This window comes from Anolis sagrei, chromosome X (genome assembly GCF_037176765.1).
Source record: "Anolis sagrei isolate rAnoSag1 chromosome X, rAnoSag1.mat, whole genome shotgun sequence".
Lineage (NCBI taxonomy): Eukaryota > Metazoa > Chordata > Lepidosauria > Squamata > Dactyloidae > Anolis > Anolis sagrei.
The window spans coordinates 100,128,811-100,154,845 of record NC_090034.1 but is presented as its reverse complement, the minus strand read 5'-3'; the positions used below and the strand labels follow the sequence as shown (position 1 = coordinate 100,154,845).

The 26,035-nt window shown below is 43.6% G+C and overlaps 1 protein-coding gene across 1 annotated transcript in view; it reads left to right on the top strand.

The window, feature by feature from the left end:
- Nucleotides 1–25,683, top strand: part of LOC137094949 (homeobox protein meis3-like) — a 79,587-nt gene extending 53,904 nt beyond the window's left edge. Inside the window, exons 7-13 of the mRNA XM_067460961.1 lie at nt 418–529; nt 12,835–12,980; nt 19,069–19,145; nt 21,082–21,140; nt 23,005–23,091; nt 23,231–23,306; nt 24,749–25,683. Coding sequence (XP_067317062.1) covers nt 418–529; nt 12,835–12,980; nt 19,069–19,145; nt 21,082–21,140; nt 23,005–23,091; nt 23,231–23,280 — 531 coding nt within the window. The 3' untranslated portion in view covers nt 23,281–23,306; nt 24,749–25,683. The remainder of the gene's footprint in view (nt 1–417; nt 530–12,834; nt 12,981–19,068; nt 19,146–21,081; nt 21,141–23,004; nt 23,092–23,230; nt 23,307–24,748) is intronic.
- The last annotated feature ends 352 nt before the right edge of the window (nt 25,684–26,035 follow it).

Below are 26,035 nucleotides of genomic sequence, written 5' to 3'. Positions count from 1 at the left end.
TGTTTGGACTGGCTGTCAGGTCCTGCGACATTTTGCCCCACTTCTTTGTCCTGCATTTTGGTGCTGTCTGGAAGCATCCTGAGCCTTCAACAGTCACCTAACAGATAGAAATTCAATATCCACGAGATAGGCCAATGATAAAAATGTGGGCATCACTTTCTGTCAACTGCTAGCCCTGAACATTGGTGGCTGGGTGTTTCCATGTCAGAGGGAGACTGAATCAGTTTTGGGGTTTTAGTGCAAGCTTTTAAAAAGTGCTGAACCCTATTCTCAACTTGAAAGTTCAAGTTGAAACCAGACTAAAACCTAGAATGGGTTGACTGTCCTACTGACTTACGAGTTGGAGCAAAAGTGTGGCCTCTATGGAGTCTCTTCCTTATCTAACTGCCTTTTTGTCTGGGTTTTCTTGGCATATAGAACAACTCCTGGATCCGGGACCACGATGAGACAGGATCCACGCATTCGGGAACGCCGGGCCCCTCCAGTGGTGGAATTGCATCGCAAAGTGGAGATAACTCCAGTGAGCAAGGTAAGTGGAGAAGTGGCCTTGGAGAAGGAGAAGGAGATTCTTTAGATGTGGAGGCTTCTTCTTTGAGGGCTTTTAAGCAGAGGATGGATGGCCATCTGTCGGGGTGCTTTGATTGCGATTTTCCTGCATCTTGGCAGGGGGTTGGACTGGATGGCCTACTACGAGGTCTCTTCCTATTCTAGGATTATGTGATTCTATGCCTTAAATCATCCCAAAAAGGAGTGTAGGAATTAATTTTCCTGGACACAAGCTCATATCTGACCTTGGAAGCTAAGGAGGGCTAGCCCTGGCTCATACTTGGATAGGAGACCACTAATGAAATGAATCTCAGATGTTATAAGCTCTAGGAGAACCTCCTGTGAGTATTCCTCATCTAAGAAAACCCTATACAGTTAATGGGGTCACCTTAAAGCAACAAGCGACATGAAGGCACATGGACACACATACATTTATATGTTAAGCTAGGGCTTAGATACTATTATATTTTGAGCTAGGGTTGGAACCTGGAGCTGTTGGAGAATCAAATATGAAAAGATTACACTATGCAACACCATTTTTGCTCCTGGGTTATAAATGTCATTTCCTAATTGGCTCCATCATAAACATCAGACAAAAGTTTATTAAACTGCCAAAACTTTGTTTTTGTGGGATGTCCTGCAACACATATTGCACTAGTTTTTCAATGAATATCTCATTGCATCTCAACCAATTCAACCTAGTTTGTGGAAGCCACAAAACAACAAAGTTTCTGGAGTCATAACAATTCCTACCAGAGTACATATCACACAATTTAATAGGAAATAACAACTTTCAAATGAGGAATAGTATTTTTTTCAAATGCTGTTACATAGGTCCCTTCCACACAGCTGTATAAAATCCACATTATATGGCAGTATGGATTCAGATAACCCAGTTCAAAGCAGATATTGTGCATTATCTGCCTTGATATTCTGGGTTATACGGCTTTGTGGAAGTGTTATTGTACATCTTTGGCATAGTGAAGCTTGAGTGTAATTTACATGTTACATGGAGTCTACTTTGCACATAGGATGAAGTGCATACAATTTCATGGCAATGGGGAAACGCAATAAGGTTTCCAAGGGCCCTTCCACACAACCATATAATCCAGAGTATCAAGGCAGAAAATCCCACAATATCTGCTTTGAACTGGTTATCTGGTCCAAACTGCCAAAAATTTCAGTTCAAAGCAGATAATGTGGGGTTTTATTCAGCTGTGTGGAAGGGGCCCTAATCTGAAGAAAGCCTACATCGGCATTTCTCAACCTGGGGGTCATGAGGGGGTGTCAGAGGGGTCACCAAAGATCATCAGAAACACAGCATTTTCTGTTGGTCATGGTGATTCTGTGTGGGAAGTTTGGCCCAATTCTATCGTTGGGGTTCAGAATGCTCTTTGATTGTAGGTGAACTATAAATCCCAACAACTACAACTCCCAAATGACAAAACCAATCCCCAAACTATACCAGTTTCCTCAAACTCCAGCAGTTTTCACATTTGGGCATATTGAATATTCATGCCAAGTTTGGTCCGGATCCATCATTATTTGAGTCCACAGTGCCCTCTAGATATACGTGAACTACAACTCCGAAACTCAAGGTCAATGCCCACCAAACCCTTCCAGTATTTTCTGTTGGTCATGGGAGTTCTGTGTGCCAAGTTCGGTTCAATTCCATTGTTTGGTGGAGTTTAGAATGCCCTTTTATTGTAGGTGAACTATAAATCCCAGCAACTACAACTCCCAAATCTCAATGTCTATTTTCCCCAAACTCCACCAGTATTCACATTTGGGCATATTGATAATTCGTGCCATGTGTGGTCCAGATCCATCATTGCTTATGTCCACAGTGCTCTCCAGATGTATGTGAACTACAACTCCAAAACTCAAGGTCAATGCCCACTAAATCCTTCCATTATTTTCTGTTGGTTATGGGAGTCCAGTGTGACAAGTTTGGTTCAATTCCAACATTGGTGGAGTTCAGAATGCTCTTTGATTGTAGGCAAACTATAAATCCCAGCAACCACAACTCCCAAATGACAAAATCAACCTCCCCCCCAAACCCACCAGTATTCAAATTTGGACATGTCGTGTATTTGTGCCAAATTTGTTCCAATGAATGAAAATTCAGCCTGCATATCAGATATTTACATTTTGATTCATAACAGTAGCAAAACTACAGTTATGAAGTTGCAACAAAAATAATGTTATGGTTGAGGGTCACCACAACATGAGGAATTGTATTAAGGAGTCATGACATTAGGAAGACTGACCTACATGGTCCTTTTCCTGTAGTCTTCACAAGGCTTTCCTCCACGCATCCAAAGCCAGAAGGAAAGGCAAATTCACATCTTCCCCATCTGGGTGCTCTGCATCTCTGCGCATGTGCAACGAGGGTGCGTGGACGCCCATGACATCTGCGTGCATGTGTTGCCGAAAAGCTGGGGATTGTGGTTATGCTAATTATAGTGTGTGTTTATACACACACACACACACACATACACACACAGGGAGGGCCTCTGCATTCCTGCACTCGCCATCTGTTGAGTAAATACCCTGAGAATGGGGGCATGCAACGGAAGAAAGGAAGGGAGAAAAGGAAAGTGGGGGGACGGGGAAGGGAGATGGCGGCTCTGAAAGCTGGGGGTCACGTTGGGGGTCACCGCTGCCAGGCTCCAAGACGCCCCATTGAATCTCCTCAGGGTTGTCAGACATTGCCTGGGCTCAAAAGTTACTCTTTAGGAGAATGGGGAGGGAACCATACTGATTTTGATCTGGGAAAATCTGGAATTGCTGCCGTCTTCGGGGCAAAGGAGGGTCAGGATGGGCAACCCTGCTTTGGAGTGTTCCTTGTGGAAGAAGGAACATTGATAGCGCATCTCCACTGTGGAATTAATGCACATTGACATGACTTTAATTGCTACGGTTCAAGGCAATGGCATTCTGGAAGTTGTAGTTTGGTGAGGTATCAGGACTCTTGGGGAGAAGGCTTAAAGATCTTGCAAAATTCCAACTCCTATGCCATTGAGGCCTCTTCTACGCTGCCATATAAAATCCGGATTATCTGCTTTGAACTGGATTATATGGCAGTGTGGACTCATATAATCCAGTTCAAAGCATATAATGTGGATTATCTGCTTTGATAGTATGGATTATGTGGCAGTTTAGGAGGGGCCTGAGTCATGGCAGTGAAAGTGGAAGCAAACTGCATTAATTCTACAGTGTAGATCAGGCATAGGCTGAAGTGTTTTGGACTTCAACTCCCACAATTCCTAAAGCCTTAGTGAAAGTGGAATCAAACTACATTAATTCGACAGTGTGAGTGAAGTCTTAGTCCCCTTCTACAATGTCCTTATATCCCAAGATCTGATTCCATCAGTGTTCACATTCGGACCTGTTGAGTATTTGTGCCAAGTTTGGTCCAGATCCATCATTGTTTGTGTCCACAGTGCTCTCTGGATGTAGGTGAACTACAACTCCAAAAGTCAAGATCAATGCCCACCAAACCCTTCCAGTATTTTCTGTTGGTCGTGGGAGTTCTGTGTGTCTAGATTCGTTCAATTCGTTCAATTCCATCATTGGTGGAGTTCCGAATGCTCTTTGATTGTAGGTGAACTATAAATCCCAGCAACTACAACTCCCAAATGTCAATGTCTATTTTCCCCAAACTCCATCAGTGTTCACATTTGGGCATATTGGGTATCTGTGCCAAATTTGGTCCAGTGAATGAAAATATATCCTGCGTATCAGTGATTTATATTACGATTCATCATTGGTGGAGTTCAGAATGCTCTTTGATTGTAGGTTAAATATAAATCCCAACAACTACAACTCCCCAAATGACAAAATCAATCCCCCTCAATCCTACCAGTATTCAAATTTCGGTGTATTAGGTATTTGTGTCAAATTTGTCCAGTGAGTGAAAATACATCCAGCATAGCAGATATTTACATGACGATTCATAACAGTAGCAAAATTACTATTACAAAGTAGCAATGAAACTAATTTTATGCTTGGGGGTCAGCACAACATGAGGAAGTACATTAAGGGGTCATGGCATTAGGAAGGTTGAGACACACTGGTGTAGATGCATCTTGAGTGGCTCATGCCACACTTTGGAACTATTCCTTGGCAGCTAAAGTAGGATTAAAGTGGATTGTTGTAGGGTTTTTTTGGGCTGTATGGCCATGCTCTAGAAGCATTCTCTCCTGACGTTTTGCCTGCATCTATGGCAAGCATCCTCAGAGGTTGTGAGAACCTCACAACTTCTGAGGATGTCTGCCATAGATACAGGCGAAACGTCAGGAGAGAATGCTTTTAGAACATGGCCATACAGCCCAAAAAACCTACAACAGCCCAGTGATTCCGGCCATGAAAGCCTTCGACAATACAACAAGATGAGTCCACTCTGCTGGCTGTTGTATTGGATCATATGTCGGACATTTCCCAAATGTCTAGGATTGTGGGATGTATCAGCGGTTAAAGTGCATTCATTCTATGGAGTTTTAATAGAGGGTGGAGGGATGGTATAAGGTTGTCAACAAAACTGTTTTGGAGACCTCAATTTCCAAAACACCCTCCAAAACTAAATGGCCAAAGGGGAGACCCTTGTTGCTTTGAGTACCCCAAAACATCCAATCAATGGATCAATCAATTCATTCCATATTCTCCAAAAAGTGGGACTCATAGCACTGGTTCAGCAATGTAGACCACAAAAGGAGCCAGAAATCAGGCATTGCAACCTTTTTGCCAGAAGCGTTTGACTTTTTTGGGGAGGGGCATTCATTCTACTAGCAAGAAAAGAAGCCAGGCCTGGGGGGGCTGTCCGGTCCCCTTCCATTCTCTTCCCTTCTTTGCTGAATGGCAAAATTCCTCAAGGGTCATCAGGTCAGGCGCTGCTCCTCGGACAAGAGGAGGAGGGCAGATGACTTTCTGCAAAAGGAGAATGGAGGGCAATATGTGAGTATTTGTGTGTGTGTGTGTTCTTATTCACACATGGAGATGCCCTTCCATGTGTGAATGGATGTGCAATACCAGGGGCTGGAAATGCAGCGTTTTTGTCCCCAATGGGACGTCTTGGTGGCACAAAGGCTAGGAATGGATAGGCACCCCATGACTATTTATAAGGCAATGGATGTGAAATACCAGCTTGCAGGTTTGTATTCATGTTATCTACTTCCAGGTTCAGTCAGTCCTCCATCTTTCTCAGGGTTCAGGCATGGCAATGAAAAATCTATATAAATAAAAATGTAATGTTCGTTTGTGGGATTAACAGAACTCAAGAACCACTGGACAAACTGACACCAAATTTGGACACAAGACACCTAACAACCCAATGTATGTCCTTCACTCAAATGACCTTGTCATTTGGGATTTGTAGTTGCTGGGATGTATAGTTCACCTACAATCAAAGAGCATTCTGAACTCCACCAAGGATGGAATTGAACCAAACTTGGCACACAGTTCTCCCATGACCAACAGAAAATAGTGGAAGGGTTTGGTGGGCATTGACCTCGAGCTTTGGAGTTGTAGTTCCCCTACCTCCAGAGAGGACTGTGACAATCAGAAAACACAGTATATTCTGTTTGTTATGAGGGTTCTGTGTGGGAATTTTGGCCCAATTGTGTCATTTGTGGAGTTCAGAATACTCTTTGATTGTAGGTGAACTATAAATCCCAGTAATTACAACTCCCAAATGACAAGGTCTGTTTTCCCAAACTCCCCCAGTGTTCACATTTGAGCATATTGAGTATCCATGCCAACTTTGGCCCAGATCCATCATTGCTTGAGTCAACAGTGCTCTCTGGGTGTAGATAAACTACAACTCCGAAATTCAAGATCAATCCCTGCCAAACCCTTCCGACATTTTCTGTTGGTCATGGGAGTTCTGTGCACCAAGTTTGATCAATACCAGGGTTGATGGAGTTCAGAATGCTCTTTGATTGTAGTTGAACTATAAATCCCAGCAACTTCAACTCCCAAATGACAAAATCAATTCAAATTTGGGTGTATCGGGCATTTGTGCCAAATTTGGTCCAATGAATGAAAATGCATCCTTCATATCAGAGATTTATATTACAATTCATAACAGTAGCAAAATTACAGTTATGAAGTAGCAATGAAAATAATATTATGCTTGGGGGTCACCACGACATGAGGAACTCTATACCACCAGTATTCAAATTTGGGCTTATCAGGTATTTGTGCCAAATTTGGTCCAGTAAATGAAAATACATCCTGCGTATCAGATATTTACATGACGATTCATAACAGTAACAGAATTACAGTTATGAAGTAGCAACGAAAATAATGTTATGGTTGGGGGTCACCACAACATGAGGAACTGTATCAAGGGATCATGGCATTAGGAAGGTTGAGAACCCCTGCTCCACTATGAGTTGGTGAGACACTGCAGGTATTGTACACCTCTCCGTGCAATGGGAAAGCTCCTGCCATTGGGAACGATCAACCTGACATTCGGAGCCCCTTGATTTGATGCCACTGCTTTTCAGTTGTGTGCTTTGGGGCGCCTGTGTTTCCCCCTCCTCGGCATCACAGAGAGCCAGCTGAGTTCTAGCACAGGAAGACAGTGGAGGTGGAGATGTGCATATATGTATTTGCAATGGGGAGGGAGGGGGAATGAAAAAGCAGGGTGGGGCCCATGATCAAGTGGGGACACGGACGATGGCTGCTTGAAGCCCCCGACAGCAGCGTTTTCTCTGATGCATAATTTACGTCCCCCTCCGGGCAGGGCTTTTAAGCTGCCTTTTAGCCGGAGGATATAAAAGCGTAGCAGCTGTTCCATTGGGGTAGGACTGGCGGGTTGTGGGGGGGGGGGGGGTTGCTTAGAAAGAGGAGAAGAAATAGGATTTTGCATTTCTTAGACCGAAGGAGGAAAAGAGGGGATGGGCAAACTAGGGTTCCACATTTCCTCTTCCGTTTTAGGGCCAACATATGGGGAGCCTAGTGAAGCTGGGCAGGAATCCTAGGTTGTGCCAGTGAAATAATGTGTAAGGAAAAGAAAGGTGTAGAACAGTGTTTCTCAACCTTCTTAATGCCATGACCCCTTAATACAGTTCCTCATGTTGTGGTGACCCCCAACCATCACATTATTTTCATTGCTACATAATAGGAATTTTGCTACTGTTACGAAGGAGAGTCTGAGGCAACCCACGCCACTCTCCAATAAGTTCTTCCTAATCTTGTCAACTGAATCTCTTTCCCTGCCATTTGAAACCATTGCGGTCTTGTGTTCTGGTCTGTAGGGAAGCAGAAAGTCGGTTCCCTTTCCCGCTCCTCAATGGGACACTCTTTTAGATCTTGAAACATGGTTCTCCTTTCCCTCTGCACCGTCTCTTCTCCCAGCTAAACATCCTGCAGGAGGAAAGGAGGAAGGAAAAAGAGAAGGAAGGATGAGAGGGAGGAAGAGAAGGATGGGAGGAAATAAGGGTGGAAGGGAATGGAGAGAGGGGAGGAAACAGAGAAGGAAAGAAGGAAGGAGGAGAAGGATAGAAGAAAGAAAGGGTAGAAGGGAATGGAGAGAGGGAAGGGAGGAAACAGAAGGAAGGAAGGAAGGAAGGAAGGAAGGAAGGAAGGAAGGAAGGAAGGGAAGGATAGAAGAAAGGAAGGGTGGAAGGGAATGGAGGGAGGGAGAGAGGGAGGGTGGGTAGAGAGATGGAAGGAAAGGCAAAAGGGAAGGAAAGAAGGAAGGAAGGGGGGGAAAGGAAGGAAGGACAAAAGGGTAGAAGGGAAGGATGGAAGGTATGGAAGGAGGGAGGAAAGAAGGAAGGAAGGAAGGATGAAAGGGTGGAAGGGAAAGATGGAAGGTAGAGAAGGAGAGAGGGAAGAGGGAAGGAAGGAAGGAAGAAATGGGGAAGGAAGACAGGGGAAGAGAAGGATGGGAGAAAGGGAATGAGGGAGGAAAGAGGGAAGGAAGGAAGGAAGGAAGGAAGGAAGGAAGAAGAGAAGGATGGAAGAGAGGAAAGAGGGAAGGAAGAGAAGGGGAAGAGGAGGATGTAAAGAAGAAAGAGAAGGGGGAAGGAAATAGGGAAGGAAGGAAGGGGAAAGAGAAGGATGGAAGAGAGGAAAGAGAGAAGGAAGGAAGTAAAGAAGGAAGGAAGAAAGAAAAGGGGAAGAGAAGGATGGATGGATGGATGGAAGGAAGGAAGGAAGGAAGGGGGAAGAGAAGGATGGATGGATTGAAGAAATGAAGAAAAGGGGAAGAGGGGGATGGAAGGAAGGAAGGAAGGGAAGGAGAAAGGAAATAGGGAAGGAAGGTAGGAAGAAAGGGGGAAGAGAAGGATGGAAGGGAAGGAGAGAGGGAAGAGGGAAGGAAGGATGAAAGGGTAGAAGAGAAGGAAGGATGGAAGTAGAAAGAGAGAGATAAGGAAGGGACATAAAGAAGGAGGAAGAAAAGAAAGAGAGAAGGAAGGTAGCATAGGATAGTGTGAGAGACGAGGGCCAGAGAAAAGAGCCCTGGGCCTGGGTTTGCCCATATCTGGTTAGAATGGGAGAAAAAGGCAAGGCCAAGGGCACAGGACAGAGTGTAAATACAAATGTGTGTCTCCTTTCCGATCCCTCCTTTAACTCTCCTATGATATTGATTCTATAATAGTTATCTATATGTTTCTTATGTACCTTTTAGTCTTAGGCAACTTGTAAAATAGCCCTTCATTGTGGGCTTGCAGCAGCCTGCCAAAGTGGCAAAATAAAAATAAAATAGAGTGGTATCAACTTGGTATAGTGTGGATGCACTGAGAAAGATCAGGCAAGTCGGTGTTACCAGTGGAATTGACATAAACTAGGACTGATATAGGCTCTCTTGGAATTTAGATATAGTCTCTACATCTGAAACTACATACTTACATATTTCTTCCAAATTCAGAAATTGTAGTGGCTAGATCTAGGCCATTTGACCACCTATGAGTATGAGAGAGGTAAAGTGAGTCAGATGAGGAAGTACAGCAGTGTTGTTGTGTGCCTTCAGGTCATTTACAACATATAATGAACCAATGATAGGATTTTTGGGGGCTGAGAGTGTGTGACCCGCACAAAGTAAGGTTTTGTGGCTGAGCAGGGTCTCAAACACTGCTCTCAAGAGTCATACACCAGTGCACAAACCATTACACCACTCTGGTTCCAACAATAGCCCTAGTTAGTTACTCAATGTCCACTCAAAATTGTGCTTTCTTCATCCATTTCCATCTCCCAACGATGAAATTCTTCTATTCGCCTCTAGGGGGCATTTATTTAGCTGTTCAGAATACTTTGTCTCCCTCTAGTGGTCACATTAGGTATGATTGTAAAACTCAGTGTTGGGTTGCTGTGAGTTTTCCAGGCTGTATGGCCATGTTCCAGAAGCATTCTCTCCTGACGTTTCACCCACATCCATGGCAGGCATCCTCAGAGGTTGAGAGATCTGTTGGAAACTAGGCAAGTGAGGTTTATATATCTGTCGAAAGTCCAGAGTGGGAGAAAGAACTCTTGTCTGCTGGAGGCAAGTGTGAATGTTGTAAATGGCCACTTTGATTAGCATTGAATGACCTTGCAGCCTCAAAGCCTGGCAGTTTCCTGCCTGCGGTAATCTTATTTATTTATTTACTATATTCTCAGCCTTCTGACCCTTTGTTGGGAGGTGTTAGCTGGCCCTTATTGATTCTTGTCTGGGATTCCCGTGCTTTCTGAGTGCTGCTCTTTATTTACGGCCCGGAAGATGCACAACAACCCAGTGATTCCAGCCATGAAGTCTACTCAGTCTTCTCTTTTTTTCAGAGTGTGTTCAGTTCTCTTCATCTCAAGTGTTGAATTTTTTTCACTTTTGTAAATTAATATTTTAGTTTGATTTTTAAAAATTATTATTACGTGTCTTGAATTCAATCTTCAGAAAAAGTTCAATCGAAAAACCAATTGTTGTTTTATTCTCTGGACCTCTTATCATTCTTGCTGCTGAACCTGTCCAAACTTGAGTGTATCCTTTATAAAATAAGTCATCTAGAAATGGACACAATACTCCAGATGAGGCCTAACAATCATGGAATGTAGTAGGACTATTTCTGCCCTTGTGTTTTGAAACTATAGTCCTATTAATGCAGTAATGCCACGACCCCTTAATACAGTTCCTCATGTTGTGTTGACCCCCCAACCATAGTATTATTTTCATTGCTACTTCGTAACTGTAATTTTGCTACTGTTATCGATCATGATGTAAATATCTGATATGCAGGATGAATTTCCATTCACTGGACCAAATTTGAATACTAGTGGGGTTGGAGAGGATTGATTTTATCATTTGGGAGTTGTAGTTGCTGGGATTTATAGTTAACCTAGAATCAAAGAGCATTCTGAACTCCACCAACAATGGAATTGAACCAATCTTAGCACACAGAACTCCCACAATCAACTGAAAATCCTGGAAGGGTTTGGTGGCCATTGACCTTGAGTTTTAGATTTGTAGTTCACCTTCATCCAGAGAGCACTGTGGACTCAAACAATGATAGATCTGGACCAAACGTGGCACGAATAATCAATATGCCCAAATGTGAACACTGGTGGAGTTTGGGGAAAATAGACTTGACATTTGGAGATGTAGTTTCTGGGATTTATAGTTCACCCCAAAACAAAGAGCATTCTGAACTCCACCAATGATGGAATTGAACCAATCTTAGCACACAGATCTCCCATGACCAACAGAAAATACTGGAAGGGTTTGGTGGCCATTGACCTTGAGTTTTGGAGTTGTAGTTCACCTACATTGAGAGAGCACTGTGGACTCAAACAATGATGGATCTGGACCAAACTTGGCATGGATTCTCAATATGCCCAAATGTGAACACTGGTGGAGTTTGGGGAAAATAGACTTAAGGGAGATGTAGTTCACCTACTTCCAGGGAGCACTGTGAACCCAAACAACTATGGATATGGGCCAAATTTGGCACAAATACCTGATATGTCCAAATTGATCCAAACTTGGCATACAGAACTCCCATGACCAATAGAAAATACTGGAAGGGTTTGGTGGCCATTGACCTTGAATTTGGGAGTTGTAGTTCACCTATATCCAGAGAGCACTGTGGACTCAAACAATGATAGATCTGGACCAAACGTGGCACGAATATGCCCAAATGTGAACACTGGTGAATTTTGGGAAAATAGACTTTGACATTTGAGAGTTGTAGTTGCTGGGATTTATAGTTGACCTACCATTAAAGAGCATTCTGAACTCCATGAACGATAGAATTGAGCCAAACTTGGCATACAGAACCCCCATAACCTTGAGTTTTGAAGTTGTAGTTCACCTACAATCAAAGAGAATTCTGAGCCCCACCAACAATAATTTATTTATTTATCGTGTTAGGAGTGAACCAAACAATTGTATTGTATTTTTTTAAAAAACCACACACACACAAAGTTTGCAAACTTGGCATTCTATTAAATGTCATTTGACCAATAGCTGGCCACTTGGGAGTACCTCTGGAGTTCCCTTTACTTACTTACTTACTTACTTACTTACTTAGGCGATCCCTCATTGCTACTTCACAACTATAATTTTGCTACTGTTATCAATGTGATCTTGATCTTCCAGGATCAGTATTCTGGTTGGTCCATAGGTGACTGTGGAGCCCTATTCTTGATCTACATCTTCTCCCACAGTGTGGGCATTAGTTTCCAGGTGGAAGGCGGTCTCGGCTGAGGTTGGCTTGACATGCCTTCCTCTTGGCACGTTTCTCTCTTTTGCCCTCCATTCGTGCCTCTTCAAATTCTTCAGCACTGCTGGTCACAGCTGACCTCCAGCTGGAGTGCTCAAGGGCCAAGACTTCCCAGTTCTCGGTGTCTATGCCAGAGTTTTTAAGGTTGGCTTTGAGCCCTGGAGTGCCCCACCAACAATAAAATTGGGCCAAACTTCCCACCCAGGACCCCTATGCCTTGAAGGGACTCGCTGGCAGCCTCCCTCTTGCTTCGCATGCTCTCCCTTGCCCATACATGTGCAGAGCATGCCTGCTCTCCCCATTCAGAGTGGAGGAGGGCTTTGGATGGAAGGATTTGCCGTCTGTTTACAAAAATGAAGAGAAGGACAGGCAGAAAGATCTTCAGCCTTCTCTGCCAAAGCGGTTCCTAAGATAATCAGAAATGTGTTTTCTGATGGTCTTTGGTGACCCCTCTGAAACCCACTCACGACCCCCTCAGGGGTCTCAACCCCCAGATTGAGAAACACTGTATTAGTGCAATCTTATTTGCCTTGTTTGCTGCAGCGTTACGCTGTTGGCTCACATTTTCCTTCCCTTTCTTCCATAGGGGACTGTCTAGACAACAGCGTGGCTTCTCCCAGCACAGGAGATGACGACGACTTGGACCGAGACAAAAAAAGGAACAAGAAGCGAGGGATCTTCCCCAAAGTGGCCACAAATATTATGCGCGCCTGGCTATTTCAACACCTGTCGGTAAGAAGTGGAAATGTTTGCAGCAACCAAAGTTTCAATGTTGGGAAATGGTGAGGAAAAGACAGGAAAGGGTTAGAGGTGAGCACAAAAGGTGATGGACATAGTGGGGATTATGGGAATCAAGACCCAAAATATAACTTTCCATGCTCTATCCCTTCTTTGGAATATCCCAAATGAGAGAGGCAGGGAAATTTGTGTTGTGGAGTGATATTCCTCTCTAGATACTCATATTCCTCTCCTGTAGTCTCAGGCAAAAGCAAACTGCTGCATCCTCTTCTCACTTATGTATCCTGTTTGGCCACAAAAGTCTCTGTTTCAGTCTATGAAGTATTTCAGGGTTGGGTGCAGTAATTGCTGCTAGTTTACCACTCATTGCTCGTCTTCTCTGCCCACCGGCAGCTGTTTTCCGAGCAGCGGGCAGGCCGCTTGCTCTCTCGGTGGGCATTTTTCCATGCCCGCCACCCAGGCGTTCTCCCTTCCCCGGCCTTGGCTCTCTGTGCCGCCCGCTCGCAGCGCTGCCAGGCAATTAGGCAGGGCCTCTCCCTGGTTAGTTAAACAAAGGCGAGTTAATGAGCGCTGGCCAATTAGTGGCTAATTGAAGGAGCTATAAAGCTATTAGAGGCTGGTGAAGGGTAATCAATTCTAGCCAATTACCCTGAACGTATTGGCAGGGAGGGAGGAAGGGTATGGAGGGGGGCATGGTGGCTTTCGGAGGCTGAGCATCGATGGTGAAAGGAATACAGGGGAAAGTGTCCTATATCACATTGTCCAGTCATGGGATAGCTCGGAACTGTCTCTCTGTCTATCTCTCTGTCTCTCTATCTCTCTATCTCTCTATCTCTCTATCTCTCTATCTCTCTATCTCTCTATCTCTCTATCTCTCTATCTATCTATCTATCTATCTATCTATCCTTTTCTCCAAGAGCTTAAGGTGGCAGGACCCTACCTACCTATCATATAATCCAGGAGCTTAAGATGATATCTCTCTACCTGTCTATCTACCCTTTTCTCCAGGAGCTTAAAGTGGCAGGACTCTACCACCTTAAGCTCTATCTACCTACCTTACCTACCTACCTACCTATTAATCATATACTTCAGGAGCTTAAGGTGGTGTCTATCTGTCCATCCATCCATCCATCCATCCATCCATCCATCCATCCAGGAGCTTAAGGTGATGTCTGTCTATCTATATCTCTCTGTCTCTCTCTGTCTCTCTCTGTCTCTCTCTCTCTCTAACTATCTATACATCTGTCTAACTATCTATCATTTTTTTCAGAAGCTTAAGCAGGCAGGGCTCTACCTACCTACCTACCTACCTACCTACTCACCTACCTATTAATCATATACACCAGGAGCTTGAGGTGGTGTTTGTCTGTCTGTCCATCCATCCATCCATCCATCCATCCATCCATCCATTTTGAGGTGATGTCTGTCTGTCTGTCTTTCTGCCTATCTATCTATCTATCTATCTATCTATCTATCTATCTATCTATCTATCCATCCATCCATCCTTTTCTCCAGGAGCTTAAACAGGCAGGACCCTACCTACCTACCTACCTACTTACCTATTAATCATATACTCCAGGAGCTTAAGGTGTCTATCTGTCTGTCTACCTACCTACCTACCTACCTATCTATCTACTTGCCTACCTATCCTTTTCTCCAAGAGCTTAAGCAGGCAGGACCCTACCTACCTACCTACCTACCTACCTACTTACCTACTTACCTACATAGTAATCATATACTCCAGGAGCTTAAGGTTGTATCTATCTATCATCTATCTATCTATCTATCTATCTATCTATCTATCTATCTATCTATCTATCTATCTATCCTTTTCTCCAAGAGCTAAAGGTGGCAGGACTCTACCTACCTACGTACATACCTACCTACCTATCTATTAATCATATACTCCAGGAACTTAAGGTGGTATCTATCTATCTATCTATCTATCTATCTATCTATCTATCTATCTAATTATCTATCTATCCTTTTCTCCAAGAGCTTAAGGTGGCAGGACTCTACCTACCTATGTACATACCTATATCTATTAATCCCATACCTATATCTATTAATATTATACTCCAGGTACTTAAGGTGGTATCTATCTATCTATCTATCCATCCATCCATCCATCCATCCATCCATCCATCCTTTTCTCCAGGATCTTTAGGTGGTGTCTATCTATCTATCTATCTATCTATCTATCTATCTATCTATCTATCTATCTATCATCTATCTATCTATCATCTATCTATCTATCTATCTATCTATCATCTATCTAATTATCTATCTATCCTTTTCTCCAAGAGCTTAAGGTGGCAGGACTCTGCCTACCTATGTACATACCTACCTACCTACCTACCTACCTACCTATTAATCATATACTCCAGGAACTTAAGGTGGTATCTATCTATCTATCTATCTATCTATCTATCTATCTATCTATAATTCTCCGAGGCATGTGTCTATCTGTCTGTCTATCTATTGTTATCTATTCATCTATCGATCAATCAATCTATCTATCTTTATCTATCTATCAGTCTTTTTCTCCAGGAGCTTAAGGTGGCAGAACTCTGTCAGTCTGTCTGCCTGTCTTTCATATTCTCCAGGAGCCTAATATGATATCTATCTGTCTATCTATCTGTCTGTCTGTCTGTTTATCTATCTATCTATCTATCTATCTATCTATCTATCTACCTATCTATATTTTCTCCAGGAGTTAGATATTGCCACCTTAAACTCCTATCTATCTATCTATCTATCTATCTATCTATCTATCTATCAGTCATATTCTTCAGGAGTCTAAGGTGGCAGATATCAATCTATCAATCAATCATTTTCTCCAGGAGCCTAAGGTGGCAGGTATCTGTCTGTCTGTCTGTCTATTTTATTCCCCAGGAACCTAAGGTGAAAGGTATCTATCTATCTATCATTGACTGGGACATTTGATTACTCCTTTGTCATCCCACTTTCCCAGCTGCTTTTAGAATGTCCCAGTTTCTCACTCCTCTTCCCTTTTACTCCCTTTGTCCTCAGTTGACCTCAGTAGCTGCAAACAAAGTACAAAAAGTAATTAGCACTCAACCTGTTAAGGGAGAAGTGGAGAAGAAGAAATATCAAGTCTTACTCTTCCCAGTAAACTCAGGCAAAAATTGATCATAGGATCACATTGCGGGCTCTAGAGAATATTATTAACCAAATCTATAATCAAATCCGCAAAAGTCAAAACTGTGGAGGGAGGACTGTATGTTCAGGAGTACAGACTTCTTCAAGATGGATACTTTTGTGTGCCAGGGTATTACCAAAAATGCAGGAAGGGCACAGGGCTTTCTTGGGAAATTGGTTCATCCCTCGTTGCAGGGTAATGGGATCATCAGTGGAAGCTTTGGTCTCATGGGAGGGATCCCAGCTGGGTCAGGGGCTCAGGGCAGGTGGGAACATTAGTTTCCATGGCCTCCTAGGTGCTTTTGAATCCGGGGGCCCTTGCCCTGTGCCTTGTGACCTGGGAGGCTGGGCGAGACCTTGGCTCATCCATCATTGGGATGTCAGAAGGAGGCCTTGCACCGAGGTCCAGCTGCTTGACCTGCTGGGCAAAGGGCTTCCCATCCATCATCTGAAGTGGCAGGGAAGAGGCCAGAGAAGTGGAATGGGTGGGACCTGGGAGCAAGAGGTTCCCACCCAATGAAGAAGACAATGGGAGAAGGAAAAGGAGAGCTTTCTAAATTGAATATCTGCTTGAGAGCTTGGAGATGGAGTGGAATGAATAATAAACAGAATATGCACCACATATTTGATTTTCACCAAAAGGGCAAGATGTGGAATATGCTGCTTCAGAGAATGGTGAAGTCTCCTTCTCTGGAAGCTTCTAAGCAGAGGCTGGATGGCTATCTTTCAGGGGTTCTTTGATTGTGTCTTCCTGCATTACACAATTGGGTTGGATAGTTTGGATGGCCTTTGGGGTCCCTTCTAGCTCTAGGATTCTATGATTCTAAGTGACCTGAACTGATGATTCACTAATAATTATTTTTCAGGTTCCTTTTTCATGAGGCCACTTTAGCCTCTTGTTTTCCCAGAAGCTAAGCAAGGTCAGCCCTGGTTAGTACTTGGATGGGAGGCCACCAGTGAATATTTCAGAGGCAGGGCTTGGCAAAAAGTCTTGTCTGAATAATACACATTAAGTTATTGTATGTAAGACATGGAAAGCAGGTGCAGGATTTCATTAAAATTATGTGCCACCATAAGTTTGCCCAGATACACAACCGCCATCTAAATTTGAGTTTTGGAGACTTTTGAGGTTTAAGACTGACACCTTCCAAAGCCAGATACACATTCACCATCTAAGTTTGCCCAGATACACAATTGTCATCTAAGTTTGAATCCTAAGTTTTGGAGACTTTTGAGGTTTTGGAGTGACACCTTCCAAAGCCAGATGCCACCATCAAAGTTTGTAGAGATTCACAACACCCATCTAAGTTTGAGTACTAAGTTTTGGAAACTTTTGAGGTTTTGGACTTACACCTTCCAAAGCTACATACCCAACCACCATCTAAGTTTGAGTTTTGGAGACTTTTGAGGTTTTGGAGTGACACCTTCCAAAGCCAGATGCCATCATCTAAATTTGTAGAGATGCACAACCCCTATGTAAGTTTGAGTACTAAGTTTTGGAGACTTAACAAGGTTTTGGACTGACACCTTCCAAAACCACATACACAGCTGCCATCTAAGTTTGAGTTTTGGAGACTTTTGAGGTTTTGGAGTGACACCTTCCAAAACCAGATGCCACCATCTAAGTTTGTAGAGATACACAACCGCCATCTAAATTTGAGTACTAAGTTTTGGAGACTTAACGAGGTTTTGGACTGACATCTTCCAAAATCCAGATACACAACCGCCATGTAACTTTGAATCCTAAGTTTTGGAGACTTTTGAGGTTTGGGGGAGACACTTTCCAAAGCCCAGATATACACACCGCCATCTATGTCTGAAGCCTGTCAGTGTCACTCCACAATATGAGAACATAAATCCAACCCAAGAGGAAAAGACAATATCATCCGGGTTCCCTTCGCATTTGATGAATTTTGTGGGGGACTTTGCAAGAAGATGAAGAAGAAGAAAGTCCAACTTGTAGGTTGTGAAGTCTGGGAAAATTTTGGCAAATGGGAAAAAGTCCCTTTGTGTGTGTACCTAATGAAATGTGAAGAGTGCTTGGATTGTGCATTTCAATAAAAGTTGGTTTTGAGCAAACAAACAAACAAACAAACAAAAAACAAAAACTAAGGCCTTCCTTCCTTCCTTCCTTCCTTCCTTCCTTCCTTCCTTCCTTCCTTTGTTACAACGTATTTTGTGAAATATAAAACAAGTCAGAGAAGGCAAGCTCAAGCTGGATCTACAGTGCCATATAATCCAGATTATCAAAGCAGATAATCCATATTATCTGCTTTGAACTGGGTTATATGAGTCTACACTGCCATATAATCCAGTTCAAAGATAATCTGGATTTTATATGGCAGTGCAGAAGGGGCCTAAGAGGGTGGTTCTTGTAGTTTTCACTAAGCACCCCCTATATCCGCCATTTGAATTCCAGTGTCATTGTGGTTAGGTAGGAGTCCGTCTCTCAGTCTTGTAGAGTGATGATGTGGTTTTGTAGCAACAATATAGAACTGCAGCTTTGTAGATCCAGATTCAAGACCCTACTAAGCCATGAAACTTCCCATATGACCTTGGAATAGTTCTCTTCCTACTTCCCTGGCTGGTCTACCTCATAGGATTGTTGTTTTGAGGGTAATACATAGAATAATAAGAGTTGGAAGAGACCACATGGGGTCATCTAGTCCAACCCCCCATCATGTAGGAGGCGAATCTTGAGCTCACTATAGGAAAAGTGGAATGTTGGGCTAAGTCTAGAAAAATAATAGAGGACTAACATGAGATAATGAGGTTTAATAACCCCACAAATGGCTATATATAACCAAGGTTTGGTTGCTGAATGTCTTTCTCTTATAGCTGAGCCACAAACCCTCAAATTCTAGAAATAATAAACACTGATTTTTAAATTTATTTTTATTCCCCTTTTCGCTTCCCACAGCATCCCTATCCCTCGGAAGAACAAAAGAAACAATTAGCTCAGGATACGGGACTGACGATCTTGCAAGTGAATAACTGGTAAGGGTCTCAGCGGAATGGACTTCGAATTCTTTCAGATTAATCTTTTCCCCCAAGTCTTACACTTGGTTGTTTGAAGAGTCCATTCTGGGCATTTTTATCACAGCACATAAGACCAGGGATGTTTGATTGCTCTTCTCCACAATTATGAAGTTTTGCAATAGTAGCACGATATAGAACTGTATTAGAGAATTGTGACAATGCACAATGGGACAATGCAGACAGTGACCATCCCTTGCTTTCCATTCTGAGATAGATAGATAGATAGATAGATAGATAGATAGATAGATAGATAGATAGATAGTGAGATAGATAGATAGATAGATAGATAGATAGATAGATAGATAGATAGATATGTAGATAGGTAGATAGATAGGTAGATAGGTAGATAGATATTTTAGTCTGCTTTATATCTAAATAACTCAAGCAATGGGTTAAACCCTTGTGCCGGCAGGACTGAAGATCTGCTGGCACAAGGACTGAAGACCTGTTGGAGGTTTGAATCCGGAGAGAGTGCAGATGAGCACCCTCTGTCAGCTCCAGCTCCCCATGCGGGGACGTGAGAGAAGCTGCCCACAAGGATGATAAAACATCCGTACATCCCCTGGGCAACGTCCTTGCAGACAGCCAATTCTCTCACACCAGAAGCAATTTGCAGTTTCTCAAGTCATTCCTGACACACACACAAAAATAATCTAAAGACCTCAAGGTTGCTTACTTTCAAATCATTTTGTAACAATAAATAATGTAAATAATGTCTAAATAGGGTGGAATACAAATAAAATATTATTATTATTATTATTATTATTATTATTATTAACACAACAAGATGAGGGTTGTTGTAGGCTTTTTGTAGGTTGTGACCTCACTACCCCTGAGGATGCTTGCCATAGATGCAGACAAAACGTTAGGAGAGAATGCCTCTAGAATATGGCCATATTGCCCCCAAAAAAACCTACAACAACCCAGTGATTCTGGCCATGAAAGCCTTCGACAGTTATGTGGTTACTTCCAAACTACATAGACTTTTTGAAAAGGCTCTCTCAGCCATTCTTTGCTCTCAGCATGAATTAGAAGTGTATTTCCTCTCCTTTTGCGCATGCAAAACTGTGTCCAACTGAAAGGTGTGTCATAGGTGTGATCACAGCTTTGCCTACAGGATCCGGTGCAGAAAAAAAACACCTTCCTGAGGAATGACACAATCTCACACCCACCCACACCTATAGACTGAGTTTGTCTGGCACAATGTTGGGTTGGGAGGCCAAAAGAGAGGGAGAAAGGATGAGGAAAGCGTATTGGGTGGAGATGGTTTGGAACAACCAAAGCAGCAAAAGATTAGGCATCGAATAGAAGTCAGTTTCTAAAAAATTCTGCTATGGCTTAGGATTCTGGACACAGAGCAGCAGTATTCAAAACCTATCTAAATCTGACTTTATTTGGTAGGAGCAGAATGAGAGGGAAAAGAATTGAGCAAACTCTTAAGTATAACCTGAGTAATGGGAGCATAGCTGAGTTAGGTACAGTTTCCCATCTGTCCACAGATGAGTCCACAGCAAACAAGACCATTCTGCTGGCTGTTGTATTGGATCACACATCGGACACTTCCCAAGTGTCTAGGACTGTGTGATGTATCGGCGAATAATGCGTTCAGATCCCAGTAGGGTGGCTTTTGCAGCTGACAGATGGTAATCTTGTCAGCACCAGTTGTGTTTAAGTGCAGGCCAAGGTCTTTAGGCACTGCACCCAGTGTGCCGATCACCACTGGGACCACCTTGACTGGCTTGTGCCAGAGTCTTTGCAGTTCAATCTTTAAATCCTCATATTGTGTCAGCTTATCATTGTCGTTAGTTGGGTGGGTTCTAGGAACTATAGTTGAACAGGGGTTGGCTAGTTTTTCAAGAGCCCTGAGACTCATGGTGTCTTCTGTTTCTTATAGGTTTATTAATGCCCGACGGCGCATAGTTCAGCCTATGATCGACCAATCAAATCGGACAGGTAGGATATTCTGTCTTCAAATGGGTGAAATTCCATTTCTTTTTCTTCTTTCATCCTGCTGAGCTGGCAGAGTGTGAACTACTTCTTGGCACTTTGGACAATTGAAGCAAGAACAAAGGAGGGAGAGGAGAGAGACTGTCGTGATGGGATTTGGGCATTTCACCATAACAAGGGAGTTTGTTTTCCGGGTTTTTAAAAAAGGGGACTTGTTAGAACTTCCTAATGCCGCAACCCCTTAATACAGTTCCTTTTGTTGTGGTGACCCCCAACCATAACATTATTTTCGTTGCTACTTCATAACTGTAATTTAGCTACTGTTATGAATCGTCATGTAAATATCTGATACGCACGATGTATTTTCATTCGCTGGACCAAATTTGGCACAAATACCCAATACGCCCAAATTTGAATACAGCTGGGGTTGGGGGGGGACGGACGGACGGACTGATTTTATCATTTGGTAGTTGTAGTGCTGGGATTTATAGTTCACCTCCAATAAAAGCGCATTCTGAACTCCACCAATGATGGAGTTGAACCAAACTTGGCACACAGAACTCCCATGACCAGAAGAAAATACTGGAAAGGTTTGGTGGGCATTGACCTCGAGCTTTGGAGTTGTAGTTCACCTGCATCCAGAGAGCACTGTGCACTCAAACAATGATGGATCTGGACCAAAGTTGACATGAATACTCAATATGCCTAAATGTGAGCACTGCTAAAATTTGAGGAAAATAGAGCTTGACATTTTGGAGTTGTAATTGCTGGGATTTATAGTTTACCTACGATCAAGGAGCATTCTGAACCCCACCAACGATAGAATTGGGCCAAACTTCCCACACAGAACCCCCATGACAACCAGAAAATACTGGAAGGGTTTGGTGGGCATTGACCTTGAGTTTTAGAGTTATAGTTCACCTACATCCAGAGAGTGCTGTGGACTCAAACAATGATAGATTAGGACCAAACTTGGCACGAATACTCAATATGACTAAATGTGAACACTGCTGAAGTTTGGGGAAAATAGATCTTGACATTTGGGAGTTGAAGTTGCTGGGATGTATAGTTCACCTACAATTGAAGAGCATTCAGAACCTTACCAATAACAGAATTGGGCCCATCTTCCCACACAGAACCCCCACGACCAACAGAAAATACTGTGTTTTTGATGGTCTTTGGGACCCCTCTGAGACCCCCTTGTGATGGATCTGGACCAAGCAGTGATGGAACTGGACCAAACTTGACACAAATACTCAATATGTCCAAATGCGAACACTGGTAGAGTTTGGGGAAAATAGACATTGACATTTGAGAGTTGTAGTTGCTGAGATTTATATTTAACCTACAACCAAAGAGCATTCTGAACACCACCAACAATGGAATTGAACCAGACTTGGCAATCAGAACCATGACCAACCGAAAATGCTGGAAGGGTTTGTTGGGCATTGATCTTGAGTTTTGGAGTTGTAGTTTATCTACACCCAGAGAGCACTGTGGACTCAAACAATGATGGATCTGGACCAAATGAATACTCAATATGCCCAAATGCGATCAGTGGTGGTGTTTGGGGGAAATAGACCTTGACATTTGGGAGTTGTCATTGCTGGGATTTATAGTTCACCTACAATTAAAGAGCATCCTGAACCTCACCAATAACAGAATTGGGCCAAACTTCCCACACAGAACCCCCATGACCAACGGAAAATAGCGTGTTTTTGGATGGTCTTTTGCGACCCCTCTGAGACTCCCTCGCCACCGCCCCAGGGGTCCTGACCCTCAGGTTGGAAAACACTGTGTTAGAACCTGCAAAGAGACTGAAAATAGGGAAAGAGTTCTTCCTGACATGGTCTTCCTCCTTTCTGGACAGGTCAGGGTGCACCGTACAGCCCCGATGGGCAACCGATGGGGGGCTACGTCATGGACGGGCAGCAGCACATGGCGATCCGTCCTCCAGGTGAGTGGAAACCTTTGAGAGGTGAATAGGGGTCCATGGGAGGGAGAAGGGGAATGCCCATGGACAACTGATAGCTTGAGCTGGGGAGGGTTCCTTTATGCAGGAAGGCATTTACCTCTCTTTCCCCCTCTCTTTCCAGGACCAATGGGAATGGCAATGGGCATGGAGGGGCAATGGCACTACATGTAAAGCTCACTGCTGGCACCGGAGGGGAAGTGAGTATTGGGAGTTCATCCATAGGCATTTGATGAGTTTTCCAGACTGTGGCAGCTTCCTCCAGGCAGTACCGCTATACTTCAATATTATTAGTAATATGACATGCAATATAAATATATATAATTGTTATGTAATTGTTATATTGTATTATTATATTGTATTGTAACATTATGATCACTATTATATGTACATACAATATCTATGCTATCGAAAGCCTGCCCCCCCCCCCTCCCTCTATCTCTCCATGGTGTCCAAAGCGCGACCCCCCCCCCCTCTATATATACACACATACACATAGAATCATAGAATCAAAGAGTTGGAAGAGACCTCATTGGTCATCCAGTCCAACCCCCCGCCAAGAAGCAGGAACATTGCATTCAAATCACCCCTGACAGATGGCCATCCAGCCCCCGTTTAAAAGCTTCCAAAGAAGGAGCCTCCACCACACTCCGGGGCAGAGAGTTCCACTGCTGAACGGCTCTCACAGTCAGGAAGTTCTTCCTCGTGTTCAGATGGAATCTCCTCTCTTGTAGTTTGAAGCCATTGTTCCGCGTCCTAGTCTCCAGGGAAGCAGAAAACAAGCTTGCTTCCTCCTCCCTGTGGCTTCCTCTCACATATTTATACATGGCTATCATATCTCCTCTCAGCCTTCTCTTCTTCAGGCTAAACATGCCCAGCTCCTTAAGCCGCTCCTCATAGGGCTTGTTCTCCAGACCCTTGATCATTTTAGTCGCCCTCCTCTGGACACATTTCAGCTTGTCAATATCTCTCTTGAATTGTGGTGCCCAGAATTGGACACAATATTCCAGATGTGGTCTAACCAAAACAGAATAGAGGGGTAGCATGACTTCCCTAGATCTAGACACTATGCTCCTCTTGATGCAGGCCAAAATCCCATTGGCTTTTTTTGCCGCCACATCACATTGTTGGCTCATGTTTAACTTGTTGTCCACGAGGACTCCAAGATCTCGTGGACATATACATATATATATAGGGGAACTCACAGCAAAACAAACACCATAGGGAGTTAATCCTTCTCCATGCTAGCCAAAGCCTCCTCATATCTATCACACACAGATATGGCTAGAATTACACTTAAAAATGGACTTGTTTCAGCTTACATACATACAAACAAACAAACAAACAAAGAACCCATCTTGTTTGTAACTTGGAGACTGCCTGTATATAATAAAATCCCAACTCTACAAAACAGTGATACTTTCAGCGGGACAACTAAAATGCAAAGAGTATATTGTGCAAAGTTTGGAATCTTCGCTGGCTTCTTGAAAATGTTAAAACTTCTGTTATTTGTAATATCCTTGACTGAGCTAGGAGCCAATGAAGCTTCATGCCAACGTAAGTCATGCACAGGATGCCAGCCTGATAGAAGCAAGACCATCCAAGTGGCACTCACAGTCCTCTTCTCTTTTGGTTCCCCCAGGTTTCCGGATTCAGTGAGGGGTGCTGGCCAACCCACCCCACCAGGTTGAGGGGCACGCGACCTGTGGCCCTCGGGGTCCGGCTTGCCCTTCCGCCTGGCTCTTCCCGCGCTCTGCAAGACCGTGCCATAGACTGCCCTCCTTCCCGCATCCCCTCTGCAGCCACGAAGCACGGCCACCGTCCGCACTGCCACACTTGACCCCCAACCCACCACCCAGACGGATCAAATATGGACAGAGCGCATCCTGTTTTATCACCCCCATCCCTCCTTCACCCCTTTTTTTGCCAAACGAAGAGCCAATCCGACATATCTGAGACCTCAAGACTTCCGAACTTCCAGTGGCATTCCGCCCAACGAGCTTTTGGGACCAGATTACAATAAGTGAGCCGGACTCAGACGGAAAGGGATGCCTCCCTCCCCAAGCACTGAAAGAGACAGATAGCTCGAAGAAAAGAAATGTGGGGAAGGGGAAGGCTGAGGGGTTAATGCTGGACTTGGTTGGGGGTCTGTTCTGTATTTCGTTTCCCTTCACCCACGGACCATGAGCACGTTTGTACACTCTCTGCGACCACAAAGGAGGACGGACTCCGCTCCAGGCCTCTTTTTCCCTCCTCTACGGACTTCTTCTTTTCCAAACGAGACGATGTTCAAAGCAGGGTTTGGGCTTTTTTTCCTTCCCGTTTTGGTTCATTTTCCCCTTTCCTCCTCCTCCTTTCTTCCTTCCGGAGGTTTTAATTATTAATTAATTATTGGTGTCGACGCTCAGAAAGGGGAAGTAAATTAAATGGTACGTTTTATTTTCCTTTCGGGTTTCTTTTTTGGTTTGTTTTTATTTTTACGTGTTTTGTTTTATTGGGTCTTTTTTTTTTTTTTACAAAAAAAAGGAAAAGAAAATGAGAATAATTCGAGAAAAAAAGAAAACCAAAATGAACTGATGTTGCCCTTTGGTGTGTGTGTGAGTTTTTGTCCTTCTTGATGTATGACGGAGATGAAGGCGTTTGCTTGGAGGTGAGGTGCCCGACTTTTAGACATAGAGGGGCAATTGCCTCAGGCAGGAAATGCTGGAATTTCCAATCTGTGTGTGCCACAGGTTCATAAAGAAACTTGCAACTCAGGTACAGTGGGCATAGCGACTGTTGGCATCTCATAATGGAAGCACTCAGGTAAGACAAACCTGCCAATCAAGCTGTATTTGGACGCACTCGGGGGTGAAGAGGTTAAACCCCTTTTCCTACTTCCAACAGACCTCACTACCTCTGAGGATGCTTGCCATAGATGCAGGCGAAA